At 57.0% G+C, this 14,982-nt stretch overlaps 1 protein-coding gene across 2 annotated transcripts in view; it reads left to right on the top strand.

Moving 5' to 3' along the window:
- KCNAB1 (potassium voltage-gated channel subfamily A member regulatory beta subunit 1) overlaps positions 1 to 14,982 on the top strand; it is a 44,534-nt gene that overhangs the window by 15,814 nt on the left and 13,738 nt on the right. For both annotated transcript variants that reach the window (XM_040566653.1, XM_040566654.1), the window contains exons 2-3: positions 11,678 to 11,721; positions 14,542 to 14,579. In XM_040566653.1, the coding sequence (XP_040422587.1) occupies positions 11,678 to 11,721; positions 14,542 to 14,579 (82 nt within the window). The remainder of the gene's footprint in view (positions 1 to 11,677; positions 11,722 to 14,541; positions 14,580 to 14,982) is intronic.

The following is a 14,982-nucleotide window of genomic DNA, read 5'->3' as shown; positions in this document are numbered from 1 at the left end:
TGCACTGAGGAGGCACGGCTTTGTACGCAGATGCCGGGCAGCGTGCGTGGATGTGCAGAGGTGCACAAGTGGGGGCTCAGCTGAGCTGAAGCAAACCTCAAATGTGTTGGGCTGGGATGAGCCCCTGGCCTGTAGGGCCAGCAGGTGGGCTGGGGACACACAGTGGGTCCGCGGTGCTTCTGGAGGGGCAGAGCTGAGAGCAGGGGTTCCTCGCAGGCCTCCAGGACTCCAGCCTCCCTTTTCCCTGCTTCTTGCTGCAAATATTTGCCACAATGACTACCTCGTGTATTTCGTAGTTCATTGTTTTTGCTGCAATTACGAGTGGCTTTAAGCACTGGTGTGAAATAGCCCAATTATTCTGATAGAAAATTACATATTATTTCAGTAGTTCTCTTCAAATCAGGCTTGTTTTTATGGTTCGTAGACTGATCTTCGCTTTATTGCTGTAAGTCAAGACCACTCCGGTGAACAGAAAGGGTTTACCCTTAAGTTCACCACACATTTGCCCTCAGGACTGCAGCTTTTAATGGCTACAAAGGAGGGAGGAATAGCTCAAAGATGGGGAAAAGGCAACTGGCTGAATAAACAAAATCTGAGCTGATTTATGCTGCTATGAACTCCCTGATGGTGTCTAACAGAGAACTGGGACATCCCCTCCCGGAGCCACACACAAATAGTGTGGTGACACACCCCAGCCCGGGAGCGCCTGGGCCGTGCAGGCCTCTGCGCCTTGCCCTGTGGTCCTGGTGCTGAGCAGCTCGGTGTGGTGCTGCTGGGCCTGGCTGCCGGCCCGGCCCGTGTCCGCCGTGTCCCTGGCCCCCCGGGGGTCAGCTCTGTCCCGGTGTCTGTGCAAGGTGTGGGACAGAAACACCCCCCCGGGGTGCTGGCACTGGTGCTGCGGGGCGGTGGCCCTGGGTGGCACCGGGAGGCTCAGCAGCGAACCGGGGCCGGGGCCATTCCCAAACTCGCATCTGAACCCCGAGAGAGGTGAGCTGAGGGGAGGCAGGCTGAACTCAAGGACAGCCGATGTTCTAAAGTTCACACTTGACATTTCTTTATGCAGGTGGCTTCTTAAGCAGAGTCAAAGCTATGATATTTTAAGGAGGCTTTTAAATAATGCAATGGTATTCTTGCGACGGGCTTTTGAAATGTGCCAGCAGCGGTGCCACACGATGGGCAGACGTGGCCGCGGGTGAGAGCACTCCTGGGTGGGCGATGCTGGGGTGTTTTGGTGCCCTCCTGTGCCTGAGCCCAGCCTGAGCCTCCCCACGAGGCTCTGCCCATTCACCGGTGCCTGGGGAGCTCAGCAGGACATCCCCATCGGCACTGGGCGGCTGTCACCTGCCTGCGCCTTGTGCCACCAGAAGTGTCCCCTGTGGCGGGGCTGGAGCAGGCTGGATGGCTGCGGGCCACCTCTCTATCATCAGGCAGCATGTGCTGGCTCTCCGGATCAGTTCTCGGAACTACCGGAGTGAACGCTTGCTAAAACTGGTCCTGGGCTGTTCCTTCGTTGGGATTTTTTCCATTTAAAGGCTGCATTACGACATTAATCTAATGCCTAAATGGATGGAAGAAAAGAGGTGATGTAGAAACACTGCTAACTTAATTGCTAGTGAAGTGCACAGTTTTAAACATTTTAAAAGTATTATTTTAGCATGGCTGCTCTGGCAGAATCCAAATTGAATTCCGAGCAGACTTATTTTTATGTTAGATTACCGCTGTACGCTGCAAGCTGTAGGGACAGCTTGGAAAGGGACCCCTTCTTGGCAGCCAGAGGCAGTGCTCTGGTGTCTGCTGCGCGCAGGGTGCTGGAGACAGGGGCACCTGTGGGGGCTTCTGGCAGCTGTAGAAAAGCTCCCCAGATTTTTTGGAAAACATTTTTTTTCTGGGGGGGAACCAGCAACAACAGAGGGGGCAAGAGGGTGGAAGAAAGCAAAGCTTTTTCCACTCTGCAAGGAACAAAGCCAGGCATGAAGGTGACAGCACTTTGCTCTTCGCTCCCAGAGCCAGGAGGGTGCCGAGCCCACCCCGCTGCGCCCCACGGCCGCAGCAGAGGGCACGAGGCATTTGGGCACCATTTGGAGCGGGTGCTGCGTGCCCAGCCCCGTTCACGGTGTGGGACTGGGGGCCTGGCAGCGCCGTGTGGCTGCCAGCAGCGCCCGCCGCGGGCCCTGCGCTTGGCTGCGGCCCATTCACTTTCCCTTATCTGCATGTTAATGCGTCATCCACAACTTTCCTAAGGAGGCAGCCAAAAAAATTCTGGGGAATTTCAGCTAAGATGGCCACCTACGCACCCGGTGGCCCTGCGAGTAATGGAGATGATTTGGAAAGTGTGACGGGAGCCAAGGGAGGGGGCACAGATGCCATTTAGACATCTGCCGGTCCCCGCGCTGCCTGCGCCTCGGCTCTGCCTCGCCTGATGCCAAGCCGGTGCTCCCACCTCCCAGCACCCGCCTCCTCGCTTGGCGGCTGGTTAGCAGCTGATCGATCCTTCCCTATCTTGCCTCTGCAGCTATCCCATTCATCGCATCCCCCCCGTTTTCTATCGTTGACCTAATGCTTAACGCCCGTGCAGCGGCTCACGTGCAGCGGTGGGAGCCATCACCACCTCCCCAGCAGCACGGGAAGGCGAAAAGGGGAGAGAGGGTGCTCGGGAGGAGGAGGGCTCCTGGCGAGCGGGGACCCAGCGGGAACCCCACTGCCCTGGTGCTCAGGACTGTGCTGCCTGCCCAGCGTGCTGTGCCAGCTGTCCCTGGGCTCCTGCTTCTCCAGCACGAGCCCAGCCACGTGTCTCAGGCTTTTGCCACCCAGAAATCCTTTTCCGCCCCCTGCCTGGCTGGGCACGGAGCTGGATTCACACCCGCTGCGAGCTGTGATTCCTCCTGGAGCACCTGCACCGGGCTGCGGGGACAAGCAGGGCTCGAATCGGATCCAGCTGGATTTATAGCACCGCAGGTAGAAGAGATTGCAGAGCAGCAGGCAGCGACTGCCAGGCAGCATCCCCCAGCACGTCAGGCACCGCAGGCGTGGGGCTGGGCGATAACGCAGCTGTGAGAATGCCAGTGCTCAGCCAAGGGACCCAGTGCTCGTTCCCAGCGCGCTCAGGTGTCTGGTGGATGATCTGCAGTGCTCCAGCGTCTTCTACAGCTTTGTGTGCTCCTCTGTGCACCTTACCACTGGCAGACGGAGTTAAACTGTTCCCGAGGGTGGGTACTTTGCGTGAATGTCAGCAGTGCGGGAGGGAGAGGGGTACCCATGTGCTTGCTGCAGCTTTCAGGCTCGAAGGGTGCCCTCGGCTCCTTCTCTCCGTGGTGCCCTGACCCGAGCAGCCCCAGTTCCACAGACACGCTCAGTAACAGGGAACGTTTCTGGGGCACCGACAGGAGTGTGGTTTACATTAGAGTAGGGGAAGATTCTTTTAAGACTTTGGTTAAAAGCCACGATTCTTGCTTTCCGAAGTCAAAGGTTTTAACCTCTTTCCCGCAGTAACCCGTTTTACGGGTAGAACACGATGCTGCCTTGAAATGGTACTGGAGGAACAGCTGAAGGGACAGGGCCGATGGGGCGTTGTGCTGGTTTTTGCAGGACTACAGGGGACGAAGCAGGGTGTCGTGGGCTCTGCATCTGCCCGTGGCTATCGCCTGCCGAGGCCGTGCTGGTATCCAGGCCTGCACAGAGCCCCTCGCTTCGCTATCTCTGCGGCAGTAAGCGGTTTTAAAATACATAAGGGAGTGGAAAGCCGAGGTTCTGCATCGCTGCAATTACTGCTAATACGGGCTGTAATTTAAAGGAAACTGCTGTGCTTGTTGTGAAGTGTTTTGTTCACAAAATGGGAGTCAGAAACCATTATTTTTCTCCCTTCCCACCCACACCACTTAGAGACACCCCTCGTACCAGCAGAGCTCGCTGGAGGGGCACCCAGCAATTTCCTAAACTCTGCAGCTCTTTTTGAGCTGATGAGGCAAGATTAAATCTAAGGGGAGAGGCAGGAAGGCGCTGAAGTTAATTAAAGAAGAGAGTTAACACGTCTGCGTTGCCTTGCCCTCTGCCAGCAGCAGAGCTAACTTGCGCTCGGGGTTGTTGCAGCGTGATGAGCCGTGACAAACGGTGCTTGCAGGGCGCGGGGACGTTCAGAAGGGCCGAGAGCGCTTCTGAACAGCGGCCTGCGGCCCCCCCGGGGAGGCTGGCGGGTGCGCCTTCCCCTTGGGAAGGGGTGAGGCCGGGCCAGCCTCGCTCTTCCCCACACCACCCATGGGAACACAAAGCAGCCTTGGCGCTGCTGCAGGACAGGACGGGAGGTCTGCACCGAGCTGTGCCGGGGCGGCACCGGGGCCCCCAGCGGAGCAGCTTTGCTCCGGCTCCATTTCTCTCGCCGCGAGCAACCGGCCGGTGCCGTGCTCCCGGCTAATTTTTTTTTTTTTTCTGCAGACTCTGCCTGCAAACTTGTCAGCGTGCTGCCAGCCTCCAGAGGTGTGGGGAGTCCGGCGGAGGGAAGCAGGAGCCTTAAACCAGTCGGCTAAGCGCCAGGCTGCTTTTTGGTGGCTGCCGAGCACCTCTGCGCTGTCGGCTGGGAGGGCTCAGCCCACCTCCTTCCCTCCCGCACACTCCAGGTTTCTCCTGCTGCCCACTTCCTTAAAAGAGGAGGTGGAGAAGTAAGTTTTGGCTGAGCTGTTCTGTCCGGTTAAAGGCATGCTGGTGGATGTCGGGGAGCAAAACCCCGGGGCTGCAGCCTGCCCGGCGGGCGTGGGGCAGTGCAACGTCAGCTCCGGGAGTGTGTGCACGAGGTGCCACCGGGGCCTGCAGGAGTTCTGCAGCAGGAAGGAAGAAGCGGGCTTGGAAAAGTGCTGGGGACTGTGAAGTGGAGAGCTTGGAGGGGAATTCACCCCGCAGAGATTTGGCATTACAGGGGGGCGAGAAGCAGGCTTTGGCAGGGAGGGGGAAGTGGCCAGAACCCAGTGCCTGGCGAGAGGCTTGGAGCCCGTGTTGGAGGGGAGACCACCGTGGAGCGGGCTTTGCTTTTGCCAGGTCTGGCTGGGATGTGCAGCACTGCTTTTTCAGGGAGCAAATTACATATTTTATTCATTTTCTGTGCAAAAAGGAGCTGTTCTGAAGCAATAATGGGGATGTTTCTAAGCAACGTTGTTTTCCCACTGCAAGCTTCAGGAGCGGTGACATTTTTGTACGTTTTTGTAACAATAAGCCAAACCGCCTGCTGTTTGCACACAGGAAAGCCTTGCCTTGGTTCTCCCAACTTTGCCTACCCGGGTGGCTCGGGGGCCTTTAGCCCCAGCCCCGGGCTCACCCCATGCAGATGTTCACGGGCACGGGGGGCCGGGCTGCTGCAGGGCAGAAGGGCTGGGTGGGGGCCTCCAGCAGGACCCCAGGAGGCTGTCCCCGAGGGTCTGCCCACCCAGCACCCGGTCCTCGTGTCCCACCCAGTCCATCTGTCTGCCAGAGAGGGCTGGGCTGGATCCCGCTTCATGCACGTCCCGTGTCACCCTCCCTGCTGGCCCCGAGGCTGGGGACACGGCGTCCTCGTCCCGGCGGCCACCTGCTGCCATATCGGGGGGGGCTGGCCCAGGCAGGATGCGTCCCCTCCATCCGGCACTTCTGGTAAGGGTTGGCCGTTGTGGGCACAAACTCCGACGCAGGGCAATCAGGCTGGGGGTGGGAAAAGGGAAGATCGGCACGATTGGATTTCTGTGGAGCTCGTCGGTTATTCTTCCGTGGGTGTGGAGCCTGAAATGCCTCAGTCACTGTATGTGGTAGCGCATAGGTTTCTTTACAAAACTTGTGTTCTCCCTTAAAAATACACTTTTTCTGTCTCGTTCCTGATAGATAGATGGGTGGATGAATGGGTGGATAGGTAGATAGATGGATTGATGGATATACAGACGGAGGGGTGGGTGAATAGATAGACGGGTAGATGGATAGGTGGATGAGTAGACAGGTGAATGGATGGACCGATGGACGGATGGGTAGTTAGACTGATGGGCAGAAAGATGGATGGATAGGAATACAGACAGGCTGATTCCCCTCACCGTGTTGTTCAGGTGGGACCATTGGAAGCAGCTGAGCTTTAACCAGATTCTGAAGCAAAGCTCCTCGGCAGCTCCGGCTCCTGAGCAGCCTGACCGTCTCTGCTGTGAAGGTTCACGCTCTTTGTTTTCCACCTCTCCTAAACACAAGGCTGCTTTTGGGCCATTTGCAGCCGGGGTGTATGCAGGGCCCCCCGCCGTAACACCCAGCGCCGGTGCTGGCCCTCGGGGAGCTGGGGATGGGGCAGGGAGCCCCGCGGGGCCGCGCTGCTCCTGTGGGGGGGCTGGCAGAGGGAGGTGGGCAAAAAGGGAGCATTAAAGAGCAGCCGAATGTAGCGCTGCTTTGGGGACCGCCCGCTGGGGCTGCCTTCGCTCCCTGTGGACCACCTGCAAGGGTGAGGGATGGGCGGTGGGGTGGCTGTGGGGTGTTTCTGGATAACCAGCGTGTGTTTTCTTCCGATTGCTTTGTCCCTTTGCCATCGCGGGAAGCAGCTGCGGGTTAATGAGTTGATTAAGCAGCGCAGGAGGCTCAGACCATAAATCACTGCCAGAAGGGGCTGCAGGTGTGGGTTGCCTTGTGTAGGAGAGCTGCTTGCTGCCCTGCAGCTTGTGGGAGCGCGAGGAGGGGTGTGCTGGGCTCGTGGGGGGCTGCCCGGGCTGGGTGCCCCTGCCCGTGGGGTGAGATGGGCTGGGGGCAGTGTCGGTGTGGGGCTGGTCCCCGTGGGGTGGCTGCCTCTGGCACTGCAGCCATCGCTGGGTGCTCGTACCCATTTCCCTGCGCTAGAGTTAATTAAAAGCGAATAATTACAACCGCTTCCTGCCCCGTGCCACAGGAGACAAGCGCCACTCCTGCCGTATGGCACGGGCTGCCCGTCAGGCACGTTTTCTCCCCCTCTCCTTTAATTAAGGACGCTGGCAGCTCTGGATGTCCCCAGGACACGACCACGCACCTCACCGCTGCCCCGGCCCAGGCTGGGCCCGCCGCAGCAGCCCATAAAGGGAGCAATGAATTACAGATTCCCTTTGGTCTCGCTCAGCTCTGCCTGCACCGTCAGCACTTACCCTTCAGAGGAAATAATTAAACTAAAAGTTGCCGTAAAGCACGTGAAGGAGGAGCTGGCTGGAGGCGGAGGACAGCGAGGGCCGTGCTCTCAGATCTCGTCGCGGCTGTACCCGTGCTAAATGAGGTGTCCGGGCACGGGGCCGAGAGCTCCCCGTGCCGGGGCAGCTTCACTTGAAAAGGTTTTTCTCAGCTTGGGCGTTTGGCGAACAGGGGATTATAACGGGCTGCCCCGTACGCCCCCGAGTTAATTGGGACAGCGGCGTCGCGGGGAGGGGTGGGTTTTGAGCAAGAAATGGTTTAGCGGTGCTCGAAGCTTAAAATGCTTCCTAAGCAGAGGGGATCCGGAAGCAGCTTGCAAGTAGCTAGGGCGGTGAAAAGGCCGTCCTGACGGAGCAGTGGGGTGGAACCGAGGGAACAGAAAGCTGTGGTCAGACCCTGCGGGGAGCTGCTCGCAGCGAGGTGGGGGGCACGGCTGAAAGCAGGAGGCCGCAGGCGTGCAGGAGGGGCTGTCCCCTGGGGGGATGAGGCTTCTGAAAGCACAGCCAGCAGCCCGGGGGGAGCTTCCCAACCACCTCGCGTCCCCCTCCGTCTAGCTGCAGGACCGCCCGTCGAGGCACGGGCAGCCGGCGGTGCTGTAGGACTTCGTTCCCGTCGCGTGTCCTTCCAGAAGGAGTTAAACGGGCTCAGCCTTGCCGCGTGATCAAATTATTCTCGCTTTTCATCGCCGAATATTCATCTCAGTTTTAAGCCTTCTTGTCTTTTTAACTAAAATTAACATTTATTTCAGACATAATCTAATCTTCCTACAGTGCCGCGTTACAAAGAGCAATCCCCTGGGAAGGGATTTCAGCCTCCTTTGTTCCTGAGATTCTTGAAAAAACGTGATTTTTTCCCCCTGAATTCTTAGAGTCAGCCTTTATCCCGGGTGCCTCTTGTTACCCTCGTCTCTGTTCTGTATTTCCTGCTGAATGTATTATTCCCCCTCTTCCCGTTTCTATTGCTTTTTAACTTCCTGATGCTGAACCAGAAAGCTCTTGAGGTCAGAAGCTGCCGTCTTTGCCTTTCTCATGAATGTACAATTGTGGCTTCAGACGTGCAGTAAGCAATTCCTACACATCTTTCAAATCCGATACACCTCTCCGCCTCCTATTTTTCCTGGTTTCGCTCATTATTTCGCTCGCAGCAAAATGGCTAACAAGCAAAATACTTTTTTTTTTTTTTTTTCTCCCCACTTTTACAGAAATGGAAGGTTTTGCTTATTCAGGCTTGTTCAGCATCCCAGTCAGGTCCAGAACCAAATTATCTTTTATGAGGATAATTTTGCGTGCGTTAAAAAGCTGAACTGCGTGGCAGGTTTTTGGCTTTGTTGGTTTTCCCTCTGCGGTTACAAATGAGCAGCACTTTCCCGTCGGCCCTGTGGACTTCGAGAAGGGTTTTTCCGTGCGGAAATTCCTCCTTCCACCTCGCACCCCGGGTGCTGCATGGACGGAGGGGTCGTGCCGTGCCGTGCCTCCCCCGAGCCTCTGGTGGGCCTGGAGCCGCCGCCGAGGAGTGGGGCCGGGGCCAAGGTGTGGGCACGGGGAGCGGTCACCGGGGCGAGCCTGATGGCACGGGCGCTTCCCTGGGAACCGAGCGTGCCCTCGCCTTCAGGAAGCCCGGTCAAGGGAAAGGCCTGCCCCGCTCGTGTGCTGCTCCCGCGCCTCCGTGTGTTCCCGACAGCGTCGCGGAGCTGCGAGCTGTGCTGTCAGCGAGCCAGGCCTTCCCCTCCCGCGCCCGCTGCCCCAGCGCAACCCGGCGGAGCCGCCGGTGCTGCGGGAGCCGCCCTGATGTGCACCGGGAGAGAAGACCGGCGTGCGCGGCTTGGCTTTGGGGGCCTTTTCCCCGTCTTGCGCGGAGCCCCCTGTTTGCAGGGGCTGCAGCTCACCTCGGACGGGAAGGATGCAAGATTTAGGTCCCGCAGAAGGAACGTGTGGGAGACAGACAGCGAACGGCCAGCCCCGCTCGGTGCAGTGGGGGGCTCTGCCCCTCGGGCAGGGCTTTTCCCTCTCGGTGCGGCCACGGGCAGGGCTCTCCCCGCTCGGCCCACCTGCAAAGCGCAGCAGCGGCTGCCGCTTCTCACTGCTCCGCAGCCAGCCGTGAGCTGTGGGTGCTCCCTGGAGCTGCGCTTTGGTCCACTTAAATTAATCCTCCCGATCGGCTTCTGCTGGACAAAATCAGTCCTCCAAGTGCAGGCTGCGCAGGGACCCGATGCATTTCTCGATCCCCGGGGACGCGAATGGGGTAGAGGCGGGATGGGAGGCGCGTCACCGCCGGCAAGGAGCCAGGCCGCCGCGGGCGCGCTGATGCAGCATCTCGCTGACCGTGTCGCATCCTGACAAAACGCTGCGTTTTTTCATCCAAACACCATAAAATTTGCTGCATCTTGCAAACTTGCATCTTTCCACCTCTGCCTAGCTGTAAACCTTGCGAAGTTTAGAGAGGAAAAATTCTTAACTACTGCTGCAGCCTGGAGCATCCTGTCCTGTAACGAGTGCAGGGACAGAGACCCAGGGAGAAGCACTTTCCCTCTGGCTTTGGTCCGTCCTGCTCCTCCTAGGGACATTGCTCTGAGGAGCATCTGTGCTGGGTGGCTGGTCCCTCTGTCCCGGTGCCGTCCCTCTGTCCCTGTGAGCTGCGCTCAGGAGCAGGACTGGGTTAGAGCAGTGATGTCTGGATGAGGTGGCTCTCAGGAAGGTTCTTGTTTTGCTTTCTTTTTCTTTCTCTTTTCTCTCTGAAAAGGTAGCTGCTTTGCTTTAGGCTTTGTCTTTAAGTAGTCAGGGAGGCGGTGTGGAACGCTTCTCAGGCCTTGCTCATGGTGCAGGTTTGGGATAAAGCAAACCAAGGCAGTTTCAGACAGGCGGTTAGAAGCAGTTTGAAGGCTGCCCCGTGCTGCACCCAGGCAGCCGGAGCCAGCAGCCAGTGCAACCTTCCTGCGCTCAGCAGGGGCTGGCAGGGGCTTGTCCGGAGCTCCGGTCTTGCAAAAAGATGTCAGAGGTGGGAGAAGCCAGGCAGAGCAGTGAGAAGTGGTGTATGAACAAAAGAGAGTGCTGCTGAGCTGCTGCAGGGTGAGGCAAACCGCGCCTGAGAGCGCTTCAGCCTGGCTCATCCGGACCCGGTGCCAAACCTTATGGAAAATGCACAGGGTAAGCTACCCCGTTTTTACATCAAGTGAATTTGGTTGGAGTTGAATTTCTGATGCGTGCACGATGTACTGGCCCCCTTCCTCCAGCCGAGCAGCTACTGAACTCAATTTGCGGGGAGGATCTTGCGCTAACAGGACTTGGCGTTTTCCGCCGTTGGCTCCTTAGCGTAGACATAAATTTTTCCAAGCACCGCAGTCGTGTGCACGCTAAGTAAACGGCAAGGACAGCTTTTGGAAAGTCAGACGCGATGTTTCCGCCCAGATTCGTTAGAGGAGCAGCCTGCGAGGAGCTGGGTGGAGCTCGGAGCAAGAGGTGCTTTCCAAACGGGAATGGGGCTGGAAATGTGCAGCACCCCTTGGCTGCTCAAAGAGGGCTCTGGGCTGGGCGGGCTGGAACGTGGAGTTACACCACACTCCTGACCCTGAGCCCCAGGTCACGTCCCCTGCCGGAACGGCACATCCCTGGCCGGAGCACCGGGCAGCTGCAGCTGCATAACCCTAACTTTTTTAGGGTTATGCTTTGGGCAGGGGGAGACAGGCATCGCCTGTGCCAGCACCCTGCACACAGCGGGTTTTGTTACGTGGGGGTCTGTCAGTGTTCTTATAAAAAGGTGTCAGGTCGGTGCCTGCCCCAAATGCGCTGTGAGCCTGGGGCTGGCGGGGCTGGACGCGCTCTCTCGCTGTCTGAGCACAGCTGAGGCCCTGGTAAGTCAGCGTTTGGGGGGGTTCTGTCCTGTTCTTTCTTTTGGATTTAAATAATTCATCACCAGCAGCAAAAAAAAAGTGCAGTAATTGTTCGCCGCGCTCTGCAGCGGAAGGTAAAGAGCTGGCCCCCAAATTATACCTTGATCTGGCAAAAAAATTGCACAGATCCGGCTGTGATGTGAAGGTTAAAGCAGGAGGGTATAATTAGCGGGGCATTTCGTGCTGCCGCGCCAGCTTCACGTTAGGGTAGGGGGTTCATGTACGGCACGTCTCACGGCCTCGCGGCTAATTATCTTGTCTGCAGCCCTGCTCTGCGAGGGGAGCACCAGAACAGCCCCTGCGGCTGGTGCAGGGCAGCCCGGGGAGCGGCAGGGGGACGGGGAGGTGAGGGGACGGGGCTTTTCTGGGGCTGCTGGATGGATAGGGGCGCTTTGGCGAGTGGGAAGGGGAATGAAGGGCACGCTGCTGAATAAGGCAAGTGCCCCAGCCAGGGTTACTGCCAGGAGTGCTGAGCGAAGGCAGGGGAGCGGCGTGTGTGTGTGTTACAGCCCCTGCTTTGGCCCCCAGCAGCCCGGCGGTGCCTGAGCCGGTGGGAATCTGCCCCCCCCCACCCCGTACGAAAACGGGTGCTTCAGATGCACACCTGAGGGTCTAACGTTGTTTTCTTCTTCTTTTCTTTTTTTTTTCTAGAAACCTTGGGAAATCCGGACTGCGAGTTTCATGCCTTGGCCTGGGTGAGTTTGTGCCCCAAGCCCTGCAGCTGTCCTTTCCCTTTCCCTTTCCCTTTCCCTTTCCCTTTCCCTTTCCCTTTCCCTTTCCCTTTCCCTTTCCCTTTCCCTTTCCCTTTCCCTTTCCCTTTCCCTTTCCCTTTCCCTTTCCCTTTCCCTTTCCCTTTCCCTTTCCCTTTCCCTTTCCCTTTCCCTTTCCCTTTCCCTTTCCCTTTCCCTTTCCCTTTCCCTTTCCCTTTCCCTTTCCCTTTCCCTTTCCCTTTCCCTTTCCCTTTCCCTTTCCCTTTCCCTTTCCCTTTCCCTTTCCCTTTCCCTTTCCCCTGCATGCACCTCACTGCTTCCATTCCGTACCGATCCGAGAACTGACGAATAGCTTATCAATATTTTATCCTATCAATATTTTATCAAAAAGGGCATCTCTGGGCACTGCAGGACGTGTGTGCAGTGACAGCTGCGTGTGTAAATCCTCTGCTGCCGCCTCCCGCAGCGGGCAGGAGCGGGGCCGTGCTCACACAGGTGCTCCCTGCGGTGGCAGGCGCACCACTCACAGAGTGCTTAGAAGCGCATTTCTTCCACAGCGCCTTGAGAGTTGATTTTAAAACAGAGGGGATGCGAAAGTCACCCTGAGTTGTAAAGTCATAAAAATAAGGCCTGTTCCGGCAAGAAGAGCTCTTCTGGTTAAAATAGCTCCCGACTTGCGAAGGACTTCCTCGCTGGGCACAGCAGGCTTTTTTCGTCCTGGCAGTTTCGCCAAGAGCAAATGTTGGGGCGGAGGCAGAGCTACGGGGAGGAAGCAGCGGCAGGAGAAAATCGCCTTGCCGAGCATTTCTGTGATTGCGAGCAGGTGGGGCCGCAGCGGCGTCTAAATATATCTGAGTATATCTGAACGTATCAGGCCTCTGTCAGCACAGCTGTGGGGCCGGGTGCTGGGGCAGGCACGGGGCCAGCGCCACAGGGCAGGAGCCGGGCAGTGTCCCCACGCTGTCCCCAGGCTGTCCCCAGGGCCCTGGGTGTGCCGGGGACAGGGCCTGGGGATCGGTGACATTTACAGGCGGGGGGGCTCCCTCTGCAGCGCAGCTCGGTCGCCTCTCCCACCGCAGACACATCCCGTGCCTGTTTCAGTGCCAGCCTGAACACTTCTCTAAGCAGTTCTCTTGTGCGGCTCCCCAGAAGACCAGTTCACTTCCCTAAGCTCTCCTCAGTAAGAATCCACTTTCAGCTTAGCAAAGTTTCCGAAGGCTCAGCGATCTTCCCCAAAAGAAGAGGCTGCTCACGGCGGAGTCCCGACGAGGTACGAACCCAGCAGTTGTGTGAGCAGGAAGGGGCCAGGTCTTCCCCTAGCACCTTGTTCACTCCGCTCGGGGGCAGAACTTTTGCAAGCCCTGCAAATGATGGAAACGCAGCCCTGGACAGCAGGCGGGGTGCGGAGCAGGCAGGGCCGAGCACCCACCATCGATCCCACCCAGACCAGTGCCAGGAGCCGGAGGCTCCGCGTGGCATCGGCCTCGCTGGGAGCAGGCTGGGGGAAAATCACCCTCGCAGGAGGCTGAGCCTTGGCTCCCAGCCAGGGTGCTTTTATTTTTCTGAGAGGTGACACATCTGCCGGCAGTGGAATTATCAAGTGGTGAATTTTGCATCAGCAAATAACCCAGAAATAGTCACACCACGCGAGGCTCCGAGCTGTGATGGAAACGGAGCCGGATCTGGCTTAAATGCAGAAATGCCTCTGCTGGAGCTGAGGGCACCCAGCTGGAAAAGGCTTTCCACCGTGGGCAAGGGGAGCGGCTGTGCCTCGGGGCCATGCCCATGCTCCACCACAGATCCCACGCTGGAAATAATGTTTTTTCAAGTCTTTTTGTCTTTTCGTCGTTTGCGTTCCCACAGGGCCCCCAGGTGGGAGCACATCGCTAATCGGGACGGGCCGACGGGAAATGGCTGTTGGTAGGGGGACAAGTAAGGGTTAGGATTTTTTTTTTTTCTCTAGTGTATTTTTCTTCCAAGCTGCTCCTCTTGGCTGGGCTGTGAATCATCCTCGATCTGACAGCCGCTGCTGGAAATGCCGAGGGAGCCTTGTGTTTTCTGGGAGGGTTTCTTAAAGCACCCCTGCTGCAGCCCCCAGCCTCCTCGTGCCCCAGCAGCGCGGGCATTTTGTAGCGTACACGGGGCTGGGGGGCTCGGGGTGCCCCTGCTGCTGCCCCTGTAAACCTTTCGTGGTGCTCCGGGCATGACTGGTGGCACAGGTTTGTAGGTACCTGGAGTGTGGGGTTTGTGATCCACTGGGTGCATAAATAACCCCTCTTCTTCTTACCTGTGCTTGGGACCTGCATGCGTATTTAGGCAAAAAAATCACTTTTAATAAGGGATAAACAGTCTCAACACATTTTTTTATTTTCAGAAGAAATGCATTTTAATGTATTCCGGTAAAAATAACACTTCTGAGGCTTTAACATGGAAATCGGTCTTCATTTAGATTTTTTTTCACTTGCTCAGAGACGCTTAATGACAAAACGAAGCCTATTTTCACTTGTACCGGTGCTGTGTGGCACCAGAGCCTGGGCAGCGCGGGGCCGGCTCCGCAGCTCCTGCTGCAGCTGCGCCTGCTGCACGTCCTGGGCTGGAAGAAGGAAACGCAAAATTAGTAAAAAATACCATTTAGTTATTCTGGCAGGATTAGCTGTGGTCGGGGAAGAGTTTCGTTCCCTAAATGACAAGTTTCAGCACCATCAGAACGTTTTCCAACTGCACACGACTGTCAGTCCCTCCTGGTGGGTCTGAACACCAAGGAACCTCTCTGGTAGTAACCAGTTATTTTGGTTTTTTTTCTAGGGACATGGGTCACTTTTGGAGGCCAAATCTCAGATGAGGTAAGTAATCCTTGGTTTAAGTATGATGCATGAAGCAAAGCTAATGAGAATAGGTTTTTAATGAAATTGTGGCCAGCAAAATTACAGGAGCCTGGTTTGGTAACAGCAAATGGCAGAGTCGGTACGCAAAGGAATACAAATCCTGGCTTCTGCTACAAAAATCCTAATGAATCTGACATTTCCAGAGATGAGCTTTAATAAAAACATCTACCCCTTGTAACTAGCTTTTCCCCGCTGCTGGGAGTGACGTTTCCGTGCGTGCCGTTGGCAGCGGCACCACTCCTGGAGCAGGACTGGGAAACTTCTATTTTTGCAGAACGTGTGTAATCTGCGGCAGCCATAAACACCAGGGGCGCAGCATCTCACAGAGGGCTGCCCAATGATTTTAGTTCATTTTAATTCT

Source organism: Cygnus olor, chromosome 9, assembly GCF_009769625.2.
Source record: "Cygnus olor isolate bCygOlo1 chromosome 9, bCygOlo1.pri.v2, whole genome shotgun sequence".
Taxonomy (NCBI): Eukaryota; Metazoa; Chordata; class Aves; order Anseriformes; family Anatidae; genus Cygnus; species Cygnus olor.
The sequence above is the reverse complement of the archived record's forward strand: the minus strand, read 5'-3'. Positions and strand labels throughout refer to the sequence as shown.